Raw genomic sequence first — 22,942 nt, 5'->3', positions numbered from 1 at the left:
CATGTGTGGGTTGGCTCCAATCTCTGTGTCTCTCTGCCTTTCTTGGGGGGGAAACTCTGCCTGCATAATACCCTGTGTGTTTGTGGGGTGTTTTGTGTGTGTGTGTGTGTGTGTGTGTGTGTGTGTGTGTGTGTGTGTGTGTGTGTGTGTGTGTGTGTGTGTGTGGTAACATGTCTAGGGACAATGTGTCATATGCTGCAGGGGATTTGTCCTCCCAGGAGGACTCCGTACCATGTAATCAGGATTGCACAGTTTTAGCGCAGATCCCAGCTAGAGAGCCAGAATGGTTAGTCTCTCTGAAGGGTACTATTTCCCAGATTTCTGATAGAGCTGCTAAGACTGAGCACGCCACTCAGGTCCTCCAGTCCTCTATGGTGGTATGGTCTGATTCTGCCTCCTCGGGGTCCCCGGCGGTACATTCTCATATATGTGCGCTTGCAATTATGCAGGATGACACGGACACCGACTCTGACGCTGCAGACAGTGATGGGGAGGTGTTGCGTGGGACGGAATCACTTGCCAAGGGGGTGCAGTTGATGATTGAGGCTGTTAGGGATGTTTTACACATTTCAGGCACAGCTCCGGAATAGGTGGAGGAGGCCTTCTTTACAGATAATAAAAAGCCCCCCTCGCCTTCCCTGCATCCAAGGAATTGAATGCTATCTTTGAAAAGGCATGGGAAACTCCAGAAAAGAAATTCCAGATTCCCAAGAGGGTGTTGGTGGCTTTTCCCTTCCCAGAGAAATATAGGAAGAGGTGGGAGTGCCCACTGATAGTAGGATGCCTCTGTATCCAGGCTCTCCAAAAAGGTAGTTTTACCAGTCCCGGGATCTACCGCGTTGAAGGTGTCAAAGTCAAAAATATTACATAGAGAGAACATACAAACTGCACACATTTAAGTCGCTATACTTGCAAATATGCGTAGCGAGCACAGCAATATATGGTAACACACGCATTTACACGGACGTGGCACAGAGATGGATTCGACACTTATTTCATACAGTACATAATTATAATAATATCAAGCACCAGACATCATGGAGATTTAAAATTAGCTAATGAATTAATGTCATGAATGTGTATTATTTGAACAGAACCAGATACACCCGTCATGTTTAATATTGAAACAAGCAGATTGGTGTGTAGATTAATTTGATACTTGTTGTGAAGTTGTGGGACATTGCAGCGGATAGATATGATTATATGTATAAAAGCTAAAATCCCTTTGTTAGAACAATGAATGATACAGTTGGCAGTTTTCAGGGCTGAACCTGATCAGCATATACAAAGCAAGAGAGACCCCTCCCCCAGGAACTAGTCAAACAGGAAAGTAGTTCCTGGCTAAGAGAAGAGGTTAGAGTTCAGTTGCTTGTGATCTCAGAGAACAGATGTACTGTAGCTACACTCAGAACCAAGCTGGCATCCAGAAGAAATGGCTTGCTTATCACCAGGCTCCAAGCGAAAGGCTAAGTATTGAATCCACATGGCTGATTGGCATAGAATAGTTTAAAGTAGTTGTGAAATGATTGGTATTGAATAGTTAGTGGAGATACAAATGGCTTAAGGTTAATGAGGCTTGTGCAGTTGTGTGATTGTTATGTGTTGGTGATAATACTCTATGAAATCTGTAATGAATTGGAACAGTAGACAATCTGTAGCATAGTATTCCTGGTATACATTTATGGATGGTGATTTATAACAGATTATAGTAGTTTTACATGATGCATCTTGCTGAAGGCTTGCAGTCAAAACATACTTCCTTTTGTTACTGTAGTCATGTGCTTGTAGCAATGGCAGGCTGATATGTGTGGTTACATTGTGATCTGGTCTTGTGATGATTCATATAGCATAGCCAGCATACCATATGCTCAGGTTATTGAGATACTGAGTTTGTTTGGAATGTGAAATTGAATAAGATGGTTCTAGGAAGTTGGATTGGAATGTGGAATATAATTAGTTGGATTGGAATGTGGAATATAATTAGTTGGATTGGAATGTGGAATAAGATTAGTTGGTTTGTAGAAAATGGCTGCTGCTGGGTGTTTTCTCCTCCCCCTTTGAACCATGTGTTGCAGTCTTTGGAATCATGGGAGTTTTCCCAAAATGGAGTCTAGCTTCTGTCCCATGCGGTATTGTAGGGTTGTGTATATAGGGACAGCCAGTATGGGTAAGCTCAAGTATTCTCTCCACAAAGATTCTCAGCATTGACTAACTGCGCAGTGATTGTTTCTCACATGTGTAAGTTTCTCTGCAACCATATTGCCTTTATTGTTATTGTAAGCCATTCTCTCTCTCTCTCTCTCTCTCTCTCTCTCTCTCTCTCCTTCCCCTTAAACGTACTTGTGTCTTTATTGTATTATATGTTAGTTACTTGGTTAGATATTTTATGTTATTTTGGTAGTGTATAGCTTGTATTGTATTATTCTTTTTGAACGTTCATTCTCTCACTAAAGGCGTTAGAACCTTAGACCGGTATTTGGTTGATTATTGTATTACTAAGGGGTTCTCAGAGCGTCATAGTCGCTCATACAGCTTTTAAGCTAACAAGGTTACACTGCATTACATCTACACATTATCACTGCACAAATGTTTACAGTATAAGTACATTCCTTAAGGTATAGTTAAGGGCGTACCCTTGCGGTACTTTTTGCGCCAATTGCGTACTTTAACCTTTAACGTGTTTTTAATAGGACAAATATTATAGACATTGTCAATTGAGGGCTCCTCCGGTCTTCACATATCTGCACTAGGTAACTTTAGCAGACATTATCGATCAGCAAAAGGCGGGAAGGTGCTATCCCTCGCAGTGCTGACCAGATAAGCGCCTGCTTCACTTAGTAAGGAGTGCTGAGGGAATTCGGGAACTGGAAGGTAAGAACAGTACGTTATTGTCTTTGTAAATCTGGTTTTTATTTCTATTTGGTGCCAACTACACACGCAGATTGGATGGTTTGTCTGTTTAAATAGGTTTAAAATTATTTTTAATCGCTCTGCATAGCGTGATAACTTTAGGAGTTTGAATGATGACTTTCTTTGTGACAAGAAGCAGCATGGTCTGTCCACCATTTTGTGTGGCCCTCATGGAGGTGAAAGGGGGAGGAGCAGCGGCCATTTTGGGAAGGTCACATTTTTATTTTTATTTCTCCTAAGCGGCTGATTTTCAGTTGACTCAGGAAATAATCAGCCATCCATTGTCAAAAAGAAATCATCATTTAATGAGTTTTTTTTAATGCATTCATTTAATCTATATCATAGTCAATCATAAGTAATAGTGATTGGTACTTATATGTAATATCTATATGCGTGTGCTTACATCAATGTATGTTATTAGATTAAATTTAGAATTGCATGTTCATTTGTGTAGTTTTCACATCTCACCTTCCTGTTTGCCATTTGCATTGATAACGTGCTAAGAAAGATTTGTTGCTATTAGAAGTTAAAGAGTAAAAGTAATACATTAAGGGGTAATTTGTAAAGCACGCACACAGCTTTGCCTAAGATACAAGGAAAGACCTGGGTGGTGCTCGGTAGATGATTGAAGACCATCTACATTGATAAACGTGTTAATTGTATTTCTGTGGACATATCTGGCTGGCATACACGTGTTTCTAACAAAAGGGTTAGACTAGTGTACGCAACGTAAAGGCCGACGCACGCAGCGTATATTACGCAATGGAGCGTCTGGGTACGCCCACGTAACTCAAATCACACTATAGTATTATTTTAACAGGCGAAAAGGTGGCAACGCGATAAATAGCGCAAGTCAATTTTAGTGTCCAAAATTTAAACTAATAGATCCTTCTCTAAATTTACGACTCATCTGGTCTAAAGGAAAGAAATTTCTGCGCAGAAATAGAAACAAAAGTAAAGTGTACATGTGGTGAGTGAGTGTTTGTATATATATGTTTTTACAATTTTTGGGTTGAACCACAAGAAGTCGAGTTCTCGTGAGGTACATACATGTAAGTGACGTGCATGGTGGCTGGGGAGGCATCCCTTGTTAAACATAAATTTGAGCATTAGAGTATAGCAGACCAGGAGGTCTACTGTAGCACAGACCAGGAGGTCCGGAACAGACCAGGAGGTCCAGGTACAGCAGACTAAGAAGTCCGCTATAGAGAAAGGAGCACAACCCAGGGGGTTGGTGCAGAACCCATATAGGCCATTAAAGCTCTGGCTGAAGGAATTCGCAGCCGCAATTTTCGATTCCACTGGTCGCTCCGCACATAAGATTAGTTGCTTATGTGCCGAACGATTGTACCGCACGTAATTGTGTGCATTAGTTAGTAATTTGACCCAGTATCATTTGCGTACGCTAGAGGGGTCATAAACGCTATTTGTACACTCTAACGTGATTTGTGTAATTTTTTTTATTTTAAGGGAGGTTCGCTGGTCACTCGGGAACTATCCAACAACCGATACTTGCTGGGGACTGGTAGGTCCAACACGCCCCAGTAAGTAAAGGTTCATAGGGGCCCTAGGTTGGGTACAACAGCTCTGGATACAGTGATTGCAGTACTGGCCAACGTGGGCGAGGAGTGAGTGGAGTACTCGGTAAACTTCGCCGCCGGCCTGCCCCGGACATCTTGGTTTTTGTAAGGGTTCGCTGAAGACCCTGATTTGAAGGTCAGAGGTAGTGAAAGCAACACCTGCAAGTTATGGGGGCCAGTTGTTCAGGTAGGGGGTGATCAACCTCGGTTCGGGTTGACTCAATAAACCGGCCAATCGGGTCGGCAAGGTATGTAATGTGTGAAAAATACGGTTCACACACACAGGTTTTATGTGATGAATGGGAAAGAATGACTGTGCATGACGGGGAGAAGTTTCCCCGGGTAGGTAGCTTTAGCCCAGATGTGTTACAAAATCTAAGGAGAAGGATAGGTCTCATTAAATCAGCAAAGAGACGGATCAAACATTATGACTATTTAAAATTGTGGCAACAGGAAAGTGAAATGCAAAGAAGTTTAACTGACATATCTGACTCTCATCTTGGGAGGAGAGACATGGCAATGGAGAGGATTATGGTTGCGGAGAAAGGCACAATGTTGTACGATAAAAATGCACTTAGTAACTGTATTAAGGATGAAAGTAACAAATGTAATAATGTTTAGGAAAATGAAAGTGTAAAAATTACAAATGTTAACCTGTGCAAGTCGCACCCCATGTCAAACTTCCCTCAGGACTACAAGCAAGAAAGTGAGCCCAGCACGATGTCGGCACCTTTACCAGCAGCCATCACACAAGACATCCAGGTGGACACGACCAAATCGGTAAAGGCAATAATCAAACCCCCTAACGGAGGGTCAGGTGAGGTCGTGTCCACAGGTACGTACAATGTTTTATGTCACGCACAAACAAATGTACCCCATATTGTAAGACCAACACAAGATGATGTAGTTGAATTTGATCCTGTCAGGGTGATCACAGTCCCCAATGGGAAGACTGACGATCAGGGAATCATTCCCGTCGGGGACAGTGCAATGTGCTGTCTCTGGTCCCGGACCGAATTGAGATCAATTATGTCTGAATTTCCTGATCCTAGGAAAAATCTAGTCGCATGTCAAAGGTTTATTAAAGAACTAGGAAACGCCACAGAACCCACCAACAAAGATTGGCGGACAGTGCTGAGGGCATGTTTGCCCTCCAGTGTTGACCCTGCGAAATTTATTACTGATTGTCAATTAGACACAGAAGTACATCAAACGGAGGAACACAATCAGGAATGTATTAAGCAGATTAACCGACAGTTAGAAGTATATTTCCCTGCCGTTGTCAAGTGGAATGAAATTTTCTCCATAAGACAAAACGAAGGGGAAAGTATTTCTAATTATTTAAATCGAGCACTGCAAGTAATGGCTAGAAACACTGGGATCACAGACATCAAAACTAATGCACAGCATAGAGAAATAGCGGTTAAGGTATTAATGAATGGTTTAAAGGAGGTATTGAGAACTAGGATACAGACCACCAACCCAAACTGGAGAAATATCTCGGTGGCCGCATTAAGAGAGGCCGCTATTGATCATGATCAGAATATCACCAGATACAGGGAGTCACAAAGTGATAAGTTAATGGCCGCAAGTATACAGGCCCTAACCACAAGACCACTCCAGCATAAGCCCCACACCACTGCGAGAAATTCAAATGTGGAAGTCTGTTACAATTGTCATAAAGAGGGACACTTTGCAAGAGATTGCAGATCAAGAAAAATACAAAAATCATATCAACCCCCTAGACAACAACATAACCATGATATCCAAGGAATCAGGGAGGTACAGGGAAAGCGGTTGATGGTGATGAGCATCCAAGCGTTTGAGGAGGCATCAAATCAACCAAAACCTCAGGTCACTGACACTTGGAAGAAGCCCAGGGTTTTTTATCTTTGTAAAAGAGAAGGGCATTATGCCAGTAACTGTAACAGCCCACATAAAGTCAGACCCCCTAGACAAGAACATGAGCAGAGTTATGATACACAAAATCGTAATCAGATACCACATATGTAAAAAAAAATTTGAGTTACACCTATAAGTTGCAATCAGGAAAGGTGATCATTAAGACTGATGGTAAGCCTGAGGTTATAGTTAATAAAGTGGGAGGTCATTCCCTGAAGACACAGGAATGACCGGGTGAAACGTTGTAAATGTATCTGTGAAATGTTTTTTTCTCTCCCCATCTCTGACGGTTATTGGTAGGACTCAAACATTGCATAGCTACTTGGTCTTTGCAGAAGTCTACCAAACCCCAGCATGACCTACCCGCATCAATGTATCCTGGCCAGATACAAAGGGTGGAGTATGGAGGTGCTGGTGGGAGGGACTGCGCAAGGATACCATTGGACATGTAGATATGACAGCCTGATGATGAACGGCAGATCTGACAATGTTTTTTTTTTTCTCTCCTGAAAAATGTTTGAAAAGATTTTTCCCTGTTGTTGTTTATTGTTGGTTTATGTAATATATATATATATGAATTGTTCTCTCTCTCTTTTTTTTTTCTCTCTTCTCACTCATGTTTTCATGTTTTAAAGATGGTATGTCACCCATCAGTTAGACAAATGGTAATGCAAGATTTTTGCTCCGTACAGAGAGATCGCTGGTTTAAAAGGAATATTGCATCACCGGAATGTTCGTTTGGAAGACTGAGAGACAGCACCTTTGAGATGACAGCAGAACAAGAAGGACGACAAGACTAGAGAACTAATTATCGTAACAAGTTTCTCTCCCCCTCAAACTGTTTTCCTGTACCCCCATTACAAATTTCTCCTTTTCTCCTCCTGTAAGATGGACTTGCCTCAAGAGACTGTAATCCGGATTTTCCTGTTGACCATGATGTTGACCCGAGCAGTCTGTTCCGGCGAGAGTACCATGGAGGTCGAGAAAGGATCCAGAATGGGTTTCTGATGACTGAGACGGAGGTGTAAATTTCCAATAACAACACAATCACTGAGCAAAGGCGAGTACTGGAAACGATCTAGCAGCCATGTTATTTGTAAACATTGTGAAGGATTGTTAGCTGAAAAGAGAACTGTATCTGTAGACTCTGTGACAGTGTAGTAGAGGATGGGTGCATCAAGAAATGTCAGTCCAGTTTTAACATTAACATGGACCGGCACCCATTGAGTGACTATCACTCCTTAGTGGGTAAAGTGTTAAATCAGACAGATTGTTGGGTATGCTTTCAAGTACCCCAAGGCCATAGCAAATCAGGCTTAGTACCATTCCCTTTAACGGTAGGGGAGGTACTTGAGCTAAGTGGTGGGAGGCCGGTGGACAGGAGGTTTAATATCTCCAGTCCTCCTAGTTTGAAGCTCCACCAATATCATGTGGATAGATCCCTAATATGTTTTAACATTTCCAATCCCCGAAAGCCGGGAAATTGGGAAGCGTCATGGAATAACCAAACCATGACCCTTTCAAATAGAGCAGATAGAATGCCTACAGATACAGAGCTTATACGCCACATAGCCGGTAGTGGAAAATCTTTCCGATATAGGTATACCCTAGGAAGTAGGATCATGAGAGTTGGAGAGGTATCACCAGGATACTGTGCACATATCATACAAACAGATACGTGTACTAGACAGATGGGAGAATTAGGGTTAGGAGATTTCATATGGAAAATGTGTAATATGGTTATGTCCTACTCCGTCCCATATGTTCTCCCCGATGATGCATATTTCATATGCGGGAGAAAGGCGTATGAGCGGCTTGCCCCAAACTCAGAAGGATTATGTTATATTGGAAAAGTACTGCCTGAGGTAATGACTGTATCGCATAACAAAATTGATTTGATTTATGACCCAACGATAGAGACACTGTTGTGATGAAAATGTGATTCCACGGTCCGTTTCTTTCACCTGTTTCTCCTTTGGTTTTCTCCAAGGTAAAAAGACCCGCTTGGAAGAGGAATTTGACGACCGTGTATACAGACAGCAGATAGACTAAAGAAGAAGTTTTGACAACCTTGTACACAGACAACAGATGGACTATGCCATAGACCCCCTTATCCCTAGTAACGTTAAAATTACGCTAGCCCAACACTTTTTGTAAGTCTATGGACATTGACAAAGCTTTTGCTCGCACTTTTGACAAAAGCCCAAAGAAGACTGCAGTCAACATGTACATCAAGACAAGACTTCAATCAACAAATGTACATTAACCTCACATAGAATATGACTGCATTTTCCATAATTGTTCTTTATCTTCATCTCTACAACCTTCAGGTAATGACACACATAGTCGATAGGGAATACAGGCACAGATATCAGCACTCACATATCCCCCCATTCATGTATCATCAACTAAAATGTGCTCCCCCATTTTGTTGCAACCAAAAGCCGAAAAGAGCTCGGTAAAGTTTGACAGCCCATCCACAGACCCTTAATACGGGATAAGAAGGAATTCAAATGTATACTTCGCAATACCTCGAAGCTTGATTTAAAACATGTACGGCACGATGATACATGACCCCCCAAACACGGATTCATACATACATACTTTTACTATTTCACTAGGTCATACCCTTTTCCCACCTTCTTCTCTCCTCCCTTACCCAATCATAGAAATGTATTTACATATGACATATATTTTTCTCTTTTTGAACTGTTTTAGGAAGTGGCAGTTATTGGTGACTGCCAAAGGGTGGACTGTCAAAGTCAAAAATATTACATAGAGAGAACATACAAACTGCACACATTTAAGTCGCTATACTTGCAAATATGCGTAGCGAGCACAGCAATATATGGTAACACACGCATTTACACGGACGTGGCACAGAGATGGATTCGACACTTATTTCATACAGTACATAATTATAATAATATCAAGCACCAGACATCATGGAGATTTAAAATTAGCTAATGAATTAATGTCATGAATGTATATTATTTGAACAGAACCAGATACACCCGTCATGTTTAATATTGAAACAAGCAGATTGGTGTGTAGATTAATTTGATACTTGTTGTGAAGTTGTGGGACATTGCAGCGGATAGATATGATTATATGTATAAAAGCTAAAATCCCTTTGTTAGAACAATGAATGATACAGTTGGCAGTTTTCAGGGCTGAACCTGATCAGCATATACAAAGCAAGAGAGACCCCTCCCCCAGGAACTAGTCAAACAGGAAAGTAGTTCCTGGCTAAGAGAAGAGGTCAGAGTTCAGTTGCTTGTGATCTCAGAGAACAGATGTACTGTAGCTACACTCAGAACCAAGCTGGCATCCAGAAGAAATGGCTTGCTTATCACCAGGCTCCAAGCGAAAGGCTAAGTATTGAATCCACATGGCTGATTGGCATAGAATAGTTTAAAGTAGTTGTGAAATGATTGGTATTGAATAGTTAGTGGAGATACAAATGGCTTAAGGTTAATGAGGCTTGTGCAGTTGTGTGATTGTTATGTGTTGGTGATAATACTCTATGAAATCTGTAATGAATTGGAACAGTAGACAATCTGTAGCATAGTATTCCTGGTATACATTTATGGATGGTGATTTATAACAGATTATAGTAGTTTTACATGATGCATCTTGCTGAAGGCTTGCAGTCAAAACATACTTCCTTTTGTTACTGTAGTCATGTGCTTGTAGCAATAGCAGGCTGATATGTGTGGTTACATTGTGATCTGGTCTTGTGATGATTCATATAGCATAGCCAGCATACCATATGCTCAGGTTATTGAGATACTGAGTTTGTTTGGAATGTGAAATTGAATAAGATGGTTCTAGGAAGTTGGATTGGAATGTGGAATATAATTAGTTGGATTGGAATGTGGAATATAATTAGTTGGATTGGAATGTGGAATAAGATTAGTTGGTTTGTAGAAAATGGCTGCTGCTGGGTGTTTTCTCCTCCCCCTTTGAACCATGTGTTGCAGTCTTTGGAATCATGGGAGTTTTCCCAAAATGGAGTCTAGCTTCTGTCCCATGCGGTATTGTAGGGTTGTGTATATAGGGACAGCCAGTATGGGTAAGCTCAAGTATTCTCTCCACAAAGATTCTCAGCATTGACTAACTGCGCAGCGATTGTTTCTCACATGTGTAAGTTTCTCTGCAACCATATTGCCTTTATTGTTATTGTAAGCCATTCTCTCTCTCTCTCTCTCTCTCTCTCTCTCTCCTTCCCCTTAAACGTACTTGTGTCTTTATTGTATTATATGTTAGTTACTTGGTTAGATATTTATGTTATTTTGGTAGTGTATAGCTTGTATTGTATTATTCTTTTTGAACGTTCATTCTCTCACTAAAGGCGTTAGAACCTTAGACCGGTATTTGGTTGATTATTGTATTACTAAGGGGTTCTCAGAGCGTCATAGTCGCTCATACAGCTTTTAAGCTAACAAGGTTACACTGCATTACATCTACACATTATCACTGCACAAATGTTTACAGTATAAGTACATTCCTTAAGGTATAGTTAAGGGCGTACCCTTGCGGTACTTTTTGCGCCAATTGCGCACTGTGTTCTTTAACCTTTAACGTGTTTTTAATAGGACAAATATTATAGACATTGTCAAAGGACCCGGCCGATCGCAAAGGTGGATGCTACGCTGAAATCCGTTTACACGGCTTCGGGGGCTATATTGCGGCCTACTATAGCCTGTGCTTGGATTGCTAAAGCTATTGCCAGGTGGTCGATCACTCTGCAGGAGGAATCATCTACGCTGGACAAAGGTGACGTTGATTTGTTTTTGCGTAATATTCAGGATTCTGCAGGATTCCTGGTGGATTCCATGAAGGACCTGGGTTCCATGGCTGCGGGGATCTCCTCCATGTCAGTCTCGGCTCGCAGAGGTCTCTGGCTGCGCAACTGGTCTGCGGACGCGGAATCCAGGAAGTGTGTGGAAGGCCTTCCGTACAAAGGTCAGGCTCTATTTGGGGAGGCGCTGGATGTGTGGATTGCCACGGTTACCGTGGGTAAGTCTCCTTTTCTCCCCTCAGCTGCACCGGCTACGAAGAAGCCCTTTTAATCTAACACGTCACAGTCTTTTCGGGCCATGAGGCCTAGAAAGAATACGCCTTCGAACACCTTCTTCAGAGGTGGTCGTGCCAAAGGAAAGAAACCCGCTCCTGCAGGTTCCCAGACCCAGAAGCCCGCTTCTGATACCCCTAAGTCCTCCGCATGACGGTGGACAGCTAGGCCTGGAGGAAGGTCAGGTGGGTGCGAGACTCAGGCAGTTGAGCCACGTCTGGGTGTCGTCGGGTCACTCTGGACCCCTGGGTTCTGGATATAGTGTCCAGAGGGTACAGACTGGAGTTTCAAGAGCCCCCGCCTCACCGTTTCTTCAAGTCAGGCTTACCAGCTCTGCTGGCGGACAGGACAATTCTTCTGGAAGCCATCAGGAAATTGGTGGTGTCAGAGGTCATTGTTCAGGTCCCTCTTCAACAATGGAACAAGGGTTATTATTCAAACCTTTTTGTGGTACCGAAACCGGATGGTTCGGTACGGCCTATTCTAAATTTAAAATCTTTGAACCCTTATCTCAAGGAGTTCAAATTCAAGATGGAATCTCTGAGAGCTGTCATTTCAGGGCTGTCGGAGGGGGAGTTCCTGGTGTCCCTGGACATCAAGGATGCTTACCTCCACATTCCAATTTGGGCGCCGCATCAAGCTTATCTCAGGTTTGCGCTGATGGACGATCACTATCAGTTCCAGGCGCTGCCGTTTGGCCTCTCAACAGCACCAAGTATCTTCACCAAGGTGATGGCGGAGATGATGGTTCTTCTCCGCAAACAGGGGGTGAACATAATTCCATATCTGAATGATCTCCTGATCAAAGCATCATCCAGGGAGAGGTTGTTGCGGTCCATTGCACTCACGACGCAGCAGCTCAGGAAGCACAGTTGAATCCTGAATCTTCCAAAGTCTCATCTGGAGCCGACAAGGCGGCTTTCTTTCCTGGAAATGATCCTCAACACGGAAGTGAAGAGGGTTTTTCTTCCAGCGGAGAAAGAGTTGGTGATTCAAACAATGCTCCGGGATGTCCTACGGCCTACCCGGGTATAGGTTCATCAATGCATACGCCTTCTGGGGAAGATGGTTGCCGCCTACGAGGCTCTGCAGTACGGCAGGTTTCATGCTCGACCTTTTCAACTGGACCTCTTGGACAAGTGGTCGGGCTCTCACCTACACATGCACAAGAGGATACGCCTGTCTCCGAAAGCAAGGATTTCACTCCTCTGGTGGCTGCAACTTCCACACCTTCTGGAAGGGAGAAGGTTCGGAATTCAAGACTGGATCCTGTTGACCACAGATGCAAGTCTAAGAGGTTGGGGAGCGGTCGCCCTGGGGGAAACCTTTCAAGGACGATGGTCAGCTCGAGAGTCACTTCTCCCAATAAACATCCTGGTACTCAGGGCCGTTTACAACGCCCTTCTACAAGCAGCACACCTTCTACAGCAGGGGTGGGCAATTATTTCAGCTGAGGGGCCACTTGACACTTTCTTGTCACTATCCGTGGGCCACGCATAAAATAGCATCTCCCAGCTCCCCCCCCCACCACATGCCAAAAATATAGGGACGTGGCTTCATGTGGAAGGGGCATGGCCAACAAATAATACAGATTCATATTAGGCTGCTCCATTATTCAAATTGCGCCACACAGTAGCGCCACTTACACACATTACACCAGGTAGAGCCCCTTTTACACACATTATGGCAGGTAGAGCCCCTTTTACACACATTATGGCAGGTAGAGCCCCTTTTACACACATTATGGCAGGTAGAGCTCCCTTATACACAGTATGGATGGTAGAGCCCCCTTTTACACATTACAGCAGGTACAGCCCCCTTTTACACATTACAGCAGGTACAGCCCCCTTTTACACATTACAGCAGGTAGAGCCCCCTTTTACACATTAACATTTTATTTGGGATAATCATTGCGCAGCAAGCAAATTATCCAGCGTCTTGTGGCCCCTGGGGAAAGGTGTGACACAGTGATAGAACTCGGGGGGTGACACAGTGACAGAACACGGGGGGGTGACAGAGTGACAGAACATGGGGGGGGTGACAGTGACAGAACACGGTGTGTGACACAGTGACAGGAGACGGGGGGTGACACGGTGACAGAACACTGGGGTGACACGGTGACAGAACACTGGGGTGACACAGTGACAGAACACGGTGGTGTGACACAGTGACAGAACACAGGGGGGTGACAGAACACTGGGGTGACACGGTGACAGAACACGGTGGAGGTGACACAGTGACAGAACACGGGGGGTGACACAGTGACAGAACACGGGGGTGACGGTGACAGAACACTGGGGTAACAGTGACAGAACACTGGGGTGACACGGTGACAGAAAACGGTGGGGGTGACACAGTGACAGAACACGGTGGGTGACACAGTGACAGAACACGGTGGGTGACACAGTGACAGAACATGGTGGGTGACACAGTGACAGAACACGGGGGTGTGATACAGTGACAGAACACGGTGGGGGTGACACAGTGACAGAACACGGGGGGTGACACGGTGACAGAACACGGTGGGGGTGACACAGTGACAGAACACGGGGGTGTCATGGTGACAGAACACGGTGGGGGTGACACAGTGACAGAACACGGGGGGTGTCACGGTGACAGAACACGGGGGGGGTGACATGGTGACAGAACACGGGGGTGTCACGGTGACAGAACACAGGGGGGGTGACATGGTGATGGAACACGGGAGGGGTTGGTACAGCGAGAGCTAAAGATCTCTCCCCCAAACCTAAAAACAGTCTGACGCCACTGCCCGCACACACAAATATACACACACTAACACACACACACACACACACACACACACTTTATTTCTTTCACTCACTTTTTCCAGCAACTCACTGATCTGGCTGGCAGTGCAGGAAGGATTGATCTGTAGTAGTCTGCTCGTCCCTGTAGCCCCGCCCCCTGAGGTCCCGTGTAGCCACGCCCCTTCATCGACCCGTGGCTCCGCCCCTTTTTCGGCTGAACACAGCCGTTGTCACTGGGGACTCTGGAGGCGCCGTGCAGCAGCAGCAGCAGGGGAGACTGCATCGGCAGCTTGAAGGTACTGCAGAGCAATGACAAGCAGTCGGGCCGCTTGTCATTGCTCGCTGGTGGGAGGCAGTGGGCCGGGCAGGATCGGTTTGCGGGCCGCATCCGGCCCGCGGGCCGTATTTTGCCCACCCCTATTCTACAGGATCGGGCTGTTCAGGTGCAGTCGGACAACGACACCACAGTGGCCTACATAAACTGACAAGGCGGAACGAAGAGAAGAGCTGCCATGGCAGAGGTGTCAAAGATCCTCGTCTGGGCAGAAAGGCACGCGGTGGTGATGTCATAAATCTTCATTCCGGGCGTAAACAACTGGGAAGCAGACTTCCTCAGCAGACACGATCTCCATCCAGGGGAGTGGGGCCTCCATCTGGAGGTGTTCGAGGAGGTAACCGGTTGGTGGGGGGTTCCTCACATAGACATGATGGCCTCCCACCTCAACAAGAAGCTACAGAGGTACTGTTCCAGGTCAAGAGACCCACAGGCAGTGGCGGTGGACGCACTAGTGACACCTTGGGTGTTCAAGTCAGTGTATGTGTTCCCTCCGCTTCCTCTGATACCAAGAGTTCTTCAACTCGTGAGAAGAACGAAGGTTCTGGCAATCCTCATTGCTCCGGACTGGCAAAGGAGGGCTAGGTACGCGGACCTGCTGGATCTTCTGCTAGAAGACCCACGACCTTTACCTCTTTGGGAGGATCTGCTTCTGCAGGGGCCGTTCGCTTATCAAGACTTACCGCGGCTTTGTTTGACGGCATGGCGGTTGTACACCAGATCTTAGCTCAGAAGGGTATCCCGAGTGAGGTCATTCCTACCCTGATACAGGCCCGGAAGGGGGTAACATCTAAGCATTACCATCGCATTTGGAAAAAATATGTTTCTTGGTGTGAGGCCAAGAAGTTTCCGGCGGTGGAGTTTCAACTTGGTCGTTTTCTCCTTTTTCTGCAAGCAGGTGTGGATATGGGGCTGAGATTGGGGTCCATCAAGGTCCAGATCTCTGCTTTGTCCATCTTCTTCCAAAAACAATTGGCTGTTCCTTCCTGAGGTTCAGACCTTTTTGAAAGGGGTTCTGCACATTCAGCCTCCCTTTGTGGCACCTACAGCTCCATGGGATCCTGATGTGGTGTTGCAGTTCCTACAATCTGCTTGGTTTAAGCCTCTACAGGAGGCTGATCTCAAGTTTCTCACGTGGAAGGCGGTCACCTTGTTAGCCTTGGCTTCTGCGCGACGCGTGTCGGAATTGGGGGCTTTATCTTGTAAAAGCCCCTATCTGATCTTCCATGAAGACAGGGCGGAACTTAGGACTTGTCCACAGTTCCTGCCTAAGGTTGTGTCGGCTTTCCACATCAACCAGCCTATTGTGGTGCCAGTGGCTACTGACTCCTCAATTAATTCAAAGGCCTTGGATGTAGTAAGGTCTTTGAAGATTTACGTGAAGAGGACGGCTCGTCATAGGACAAGTGACTCTCTGTTTGTCCTCTATGATCCTAAGAAACTTGGATGTCCTGCTTCTAAGCAGTCGATTTCACGCTGGATCAGGTTCACTATCCAGCATGCTTATTCCACGGCAGGATTGCCGTATCCGAAATCCGTAAAGGCCCACTCTACTCGTAAAGTGGGTTCTTCCTGGGCGGCTGCCCGGGGTGTCTCAGTGATACAACTCTGCCGAGCAGCTACTTTGTCTGGGTCGAACACGTTTGCCAAGTTTTACAAGTTCGATACTTTGGCCTCTGATGACCTCAAGTTTGGTCAGGCAGTGTTGCAGGAGCCTCCGCGCTCTCCCTCCTGTACTGGGAGCTTTGGTACATACCCATGGTATTAATATGGACCCCAGCATCCTCTAGGACGTTACAGAAAATAGGATTTTGGTTACCTACCGGTAAATCCTTTTCTCGAAGTCTGTAGAGGATGCTGGGCACCCGCCAAGCGCTTTGTTTCCTGCATTGGTTTTATAGTTCAGGGTTACCTGATTTCTAGGTAAGTTCTGCGTTATTTACTGTTTCAGCTGTTGCTGAGTTGTTCCGGCATGTTGGCTGGATTTTCATGTTTGTGTGAGCTGGTATGAATCTCGCCACTATCTGTGTAATTCCTTCTCTCGAAGTATGTCGTCTCCTTGGGCACAGTTTCTAGACTGAGTCTAGTAGGAGGGGCATAGAGGGAGGAGCCAGCCCACCCTATTAAACTCTTAAAGTGCCAATGGCTCTTGGTGGACCCGTCTATACCCCATGGTACTAATATGGACCCCAGCATCCTCTACGGACTACGAGAAAAGGATTTACCGGTAGGTAACCAAAATCCTATTATATCTTTCTAAAGAATTATGTTGTTTCCTAAATTCTGAAGGTGTATCATATAATGTGCTCATAATATTTAATTTTATTTATTTTTAACTTCCCCCTTGATGCTGGACATGCCCACTATCTGGAAAGTCTTGGGGGGAGGGTGCTGCTGCCGTGGCCCATGGCTAGACCTTACACCTCTGGTGCTGCCCATGTGGGGCCACTAGTACAAATTTTTCCAGGGCCTTTTTTTGTTCCCAATCCGCTCCTGCTCACTGATATCAACCTGTCACACTCATGAGATACACAGTATGCTCCAGGGTGTAGCCAGTTAGGTAAGGATTCAGCTGGAACTGCTTGTGTGACTTAGTACATTTAAGTGCCTCTAATACACATTTCCTGGGAGGGGGTGGGGGAATGGCATGTACAGTACGTGGAGCATTTTTACAGATCAAAGGGTTTTCTTTTTTAAGTGTCAAAATGTATTGAAAAGTGTTTACTTGTTGCAAATGTGCTTGAAAAGTGACATATTTACGGACCACGTGAAATGTGTCTTTTAGTATAGGAGGACCACAGTGTCAGAGAAAGTCACCCATTGTCCCCCAAAAGTCCCTAGATTAAAACAGCACACACCGTAAATAATCCCCAGTCCTCCAAGAAGCACAAGCAATTTATGCTGATTTAAATTGGGTATGGGTCGTTGGGTTGACTCAACTTAGGTCGACAGTCATTGGGTCAATTACGATAGGTCGACATGGTAACTACGTTGACATGTTCGTTAGGTCGACCTGTACTCGGTCGACAGGTGAAAAGGTTGACATGAGTTTTTGGAATTTTTTTTATATCGTTTTCTTCGTAAAGTGACGGGGAACCCCAATTAGTGTACCGTGTCCCCACGCATGGCTCACTTCGCTCGCCATGCTTCGGGCAAGGAGCTGCTTGTACATCCTATTCACAGCGCTTCATTTTATAAGCAAAACGATGTGAATATGACACACAAGCAGCTTCTGTTGTTTAAAATGATATTCAGCATGCCTATATTCTGTGTGTAATAGCACATGTAAAAAGTTTTGCTACGCTGTATTCCAGCCATACACTGTAACATAATTAGATACAGTCACAAGTACACACTGAATACAGCCATGTACCACATCATTTAAATCAGCATAAATTATTTTTACCAATCAAAGTTTGTTTTAGGGTTTTTTTAGCGTCAAAATGTATTGAAAAGTGTTTATTTGTTGCAAATGTGCTTGGGTAGGTATTCTTAGTTAGGATGCTAATGAGTTTGTAAAACGACCGTGGGGCCCGGCATTCATCTTTAAGGCATATTAAACATTGTGTGAGATCACTGCATATTACAGTGCGGGTACAAGTCACACTGTGTAAAAACATGAGACTGGCAATTGACAGCATAATATACTGTAATAGATTTATATCCAGAGTAACATTTATAACAAAACATCAGAGTATCACTGCATATTATGACGCACATATTGTAGTGCACATATCATAGAGTGTAATACTGTACATTGTCATGACTTTACATCACTTCTTACATTCTGAGAAATATTTCTATTTAACATACAGTACTGTACTGTATTGTACAGTAAAATAGTTCTTGCACTATAGTGTATTTCAATGGAGACCTCACGCATGTGCAATGGTGATTCTTGCACTATAGTGTTTTATTGGACACCTCACGCATGCGCAATGGTGATTTTTAAAAGCGACATCTGGTGGATGATCACTTGTATTACACTCACCGGTAACATTTTATGCCACACCATACACCAGGCTAAGCTCTAAGCGCCACCCTGTGACAGCGCGCCGCCTTGCGACCAGGCACACTGCGACTCAGTGATCAGGACAAACACCATAGATGGTATAGATGAGTGAAGCTCTGTAGAATAAATAATACTTATTTCTGATACAATTTCTGAGATTTCAGAGTTTATATGGTGTTCATTGTTTTTCTCTCCACCTCACTCAGGTCTGCCAGAAAAAAAGCATACGGACCAGAGGTTATAAAGGTCACAATCTTTGTTAATAATTAACAGATGTGCAAAACAAAAGTTGCTATAACTTTGGAAGTTTGAGGAATGTTTCAGAGTACATGAGGAAAACATGAGCATATACAATATCTTGCTCCTAGTTGTAGCACGCTCCATGCTGTGTTCTGCAGAAGGTAAAATTGTTAGATTGTTGTAGTAAGATTTTTCATTCATTAAGTAGTTATACTACAAATATATAGTATAAAATTATAGATTTACCTCTATATTAAGGTATTTACTTATTAATCATGCAAAAGTCTAATATATTTTATGTTCTAATTGACAAGGACACTTTAGGGTCTAAGGGGTTAAAGACAATATTCCAGGATTACGCAGCCCTTAATTCCTTACTGAGCTGACTTTCTGCTGCTAAATGGATGTACCTTGTACAATTTGCTGGTAGCTATTAGAAAATCCTGTTTTATATTTAGAAGTAAAAAGGAATTATTTTCACTACAAATACATATATTTCATTAACCATATTGACTTAATAATATGTTTGATGTAAGATGATAATGAATGATTCAGAGCCGTGAGTTAAATTATATAATGACACTAATTATAGATAAAATCTAAACAACAAAAAGTAATATGGCTTAGAAATTTTGGAGCAATTGTGATGCACACATCTAAACATATAGCTTTTATTGTTTTTAGAAATAATATTAGTACCCCCTTTGTGAGGCTCAATAAGCAAAATAGGTTACAAAGAGTTGGTATTACTAAAGTAGTAATATAGGGGGCAATTCAGACCTGATCGTAGCAGCAAATTTGTTAGCAGTTGGGCAAAACCATGGGGGTCATTCCGAGTTGTTCACTCGCTAGCTGCTTTTAGCAGCATTGCACACGCTAAGCCGCCGCCTACTGGGAGTGAATCTTAGCTTATCAAAATTGCGAACGAAAGATTAGCAGAATTGCGAATAGACACTTCTTAGCAGTTTCTGAGTAGTTCCAGACTTACTCGGCATCTGCGATCAGTTCAGTCAGTTTCGTTCCTGGTTTGACGTCACAAACACACCCAGCATTCACCCAGGCACTCCCCCGTTTCTCCAGCCACTCCCGCGTTTTTCCCAGAAACGGTAGCGTTTTTTCGCACACACCCATAAAACGGCCAGTTTCCGCCCAGAAACACCCACTTCCTGTCAATCACATTACGATCACCAGAACGAAGAAAAAACCTCGTAATGCCGTGAGTAAAATACCTAACTGCATAGCAAATTTACTTGGCGCAGTCGCAGTGCGAACATTGCGCATGCGCAATAAGCGGAAAATCGCTGCGATGCGAAGAAATTTACCGAGCGAACAACTCGGAATGAGGGCCCATGTGCACTGCAGGTGTGGCAGATATAACATGTGCAGAGGGGCTATTTCTGCCCTGATCGCTCGCTAGGGGTGTATTTTAGCTGTGCAAGTGTGCAATCGCATGTGTAGCAGAGCTGTACAAACAGATTTTGTGCAGTCTCTGAGTAGCCCAGGACTTACTCAGCCGCTGCGATCACATCAGCCTGTCCGGGACTGGAATTGACCTCAGTCACCCACCCTGCAAACGCCTGAACACGCCTGCGTTTTTCCAAACACTCCCAGAAAATGGTCAGTTGCCACCCACAAACGCCTTCCTCATGTCAAACACCTTGCGATCGCCTGCGGATTCTTTGCACAAATCCATCACAGAGCAACAAACCGCTTTATACCTGTGCGACACGCCTGCGTATTGCAGTGCATACACATGCGCATTTCTGACCTGATCGCAGCGGTGCAAAAAACACTAGTGAGCGATCAGGTCTGAATTAGGCCCAGAGAGAGTTAGATTTGGGTGGGTTATTTTGCTTCTGTGCAGAGTAAATACTGCCTGCTTTATTTTTACACTGCAATTTAGATTTCAGATTGAACACACCCTACCCAAATCTAACTCTCTCTGCACATGTTATATCTGCCCACCCTGCAGTGCACATGGTTTTGCCCAACTGCTAACAAAATTCCTGCTGCGATCAGGTCTGAATTACCCCCATAGTCCACAAAGATAGGAATAGTGATCATTATGAAACTCTGTTAATGTATGTGTAAAAACAGATCTATATCTTAGTTTTAGTTCTCTTTAGGATGTTTGTGTGAAATTCCGAATTTCTAGTACCTAGAGGAAGCTTTCTTTCAAATACTATTTGAGCTCAGACAATTAATACTATGAGGTATATTTACTAAAAGTCAATTTGGATCGATGTTTTGACAATTTTTTTTATCTAATTTGTGTTTCCGGATCTAAATTACACATTTACTAACAGATGTTTTTTTACATTCTTTCAAAAATGACCCAAATCAACTTTTAGTAAATATACCCCTAAGGTTTATTCACAAAGCCAGGTGTGCCATACACTGATTGCAAGTGCCATCTTAAAATTTTGCCTCCATCCCATCGGGAAATGGTGGTTTCCAGAAGCTGCCTCATTGTAAAAAAAAAATTTCAAAATGTGTGTTGGGAAAAGAACTCATTGGCGTTTTTAAAAAAAAAAAGTAAAATAATGGTACGAAGAGCAGCTAATTCCTATATGTTAAATTGGTGACCCAATTTAACCACATAGATCAATTACATATACACAATAGCAAATGGAACAGTGCTAAAAAAATCTCAAAAATAAATAGACCAATGTTATCGTAAATAAGCCAAGACACATGTAATAGACTGAATTGATTTAATATCTAAAAATGTATATAACCATTGTAAAAGTCAAATTGCTTTCTAACAAATATTTAAGATGCCAGCTCTATTATATACTGTGGACGCCTGTGCATCTTATTACCATGTGCTATGAATGTGCGCTATACATCGCAAAACACTGCATCCCATAAGAGAAAACAATACACCCACACATTCTAGGGTATTCAATTATCCGCAAATTCGCGGCAATTTTTTGCCCGAAAATTTTTCACGCCAATCGGGCGAAAATTGCCGCGAAAATGCTCCGTTTTTCGACCTATTTAATTCCAAACGGGTTTCACGTGAAAATTCTTGCAGTGAAAAGTGTAGGTGAAAATGGGGAAATCAGCCTGTACCCCAAAAAATGCTAAACTAACATAGGAAAACAGAAGAGAAGTGTGTTGGAGATCACATTAGAGCATTTTTGGGGACTTAAATTGTGTGAAATGGCTGTTATATGCATTTTTTTAAAAATGCAAAAAAATGATAGAAAGCAAGTTTTTTTGAGCAAAATAAATGCTCTCATTAAATTTGGGGTACATGAAAATGGGTATAAGTATATATTTGGCTCATTTTAGGGTACTTTAAAAAAAAAAGTGGAAACAGACCGATTACTCCCATCTGCAAGCCTAAAAACACCTGTCCCACTCATAAAGCACCCCAATATACCTGTCCAATACCTTGAACCCCAATTTCCATCACTTTGTACTTTTTCACCCCAAAAATGACATGTCATTATTGTCCAATTAAAAATAATTAAAAACCTCAACGTGCCTAATTAGTCATTAAAGGGGGTGTCCCAGGAGTTCTGTACCATATCCAAACATTTTTACCTTAAAATAGTGACTTTCCCCAACTTTTCACCTGCTTCAGAGTAGGTGAAGTGAAATCAGTGAAAAAATGATCACCGATAAATTTTCCAGGAAAATTGAATAGGCTGTAATTGCGTTTCGCGGGAAAAGTCCGGTTTTTCGCGCAAAAACCGGACTTTTCACGCGAAAAGTCCGTTATCGCTGCTAATTGAATATACCCCATTATCTGAGTTCCAAAGCTCATTGATGTATATATTTGTTATTAAAAGGATATGTATTCAATATATCACAATGTACAGTATATATATATATATATATATATATAGTTACATGGTTACAATTTACACAGTAAGCAGTTATTACAATCTAATTCAAATACAGCCACAGCCAGTAATACATCACCATATTTTGCTCAAAATGCTCACTACGCTCCATATCACTCTCTCTCAGTAAAATCATGCAGCCACTGGATAGACAGCATCTCCATCATCATCTGGGACAAAAAGAACAGCCCGCTCTTGTGTCTGCAATCAGCTATATACTTTGTATTTTGGGGGAGTGCACAGACTAGTCTAGGGGAGGGAACTT

At 43.4% G+C, this 22,942-nt stretch overlaps 1 protein-coding gene across 1 annotated transcript in view; it reads left to right on the top strand.

Annotated features, from left to right (window-relative positions):
• Positions 1-18,887: 18,887 nt before the first annotated feature.
• Positions 18,888-22,942, top strand: part of LOC134957926 (coagulation factor XIII B chain-like) — a 146,404-nt gene continuing 142,349 nt past the window's right edge. The window contains exon 1 of the mRNA XM_063940173.1: positions 18,888-18,984. Coding sequence (XP_063796243.1) covers positions 18,924-18,984 — 61 coding nt within the window. The 5' untranslated portion in view covers positions 18,888-18,923. The remainder of the gene's footprint in view (positions 18,985-22,942) is intronic.

Source organism: Pseudophryne corroboree, chromosome 9 (genome assembly GCF_028390025.1).
Source record: "Pseudophryne corroboree isolate aPseCor3 chromosome 9, aPseCor3.hap2, whole genome shotgun sequence".
Classification (NCBI taxonomy): Eukaryota; Metazoa; Chordata; class Amphibia; order Anura; family Myobatrachidae; genus Pseudophryne; species Pseudophryne corroboree.
This window is presented reverse-complemented; position numbering and strand designations above follow the sequence as displayed.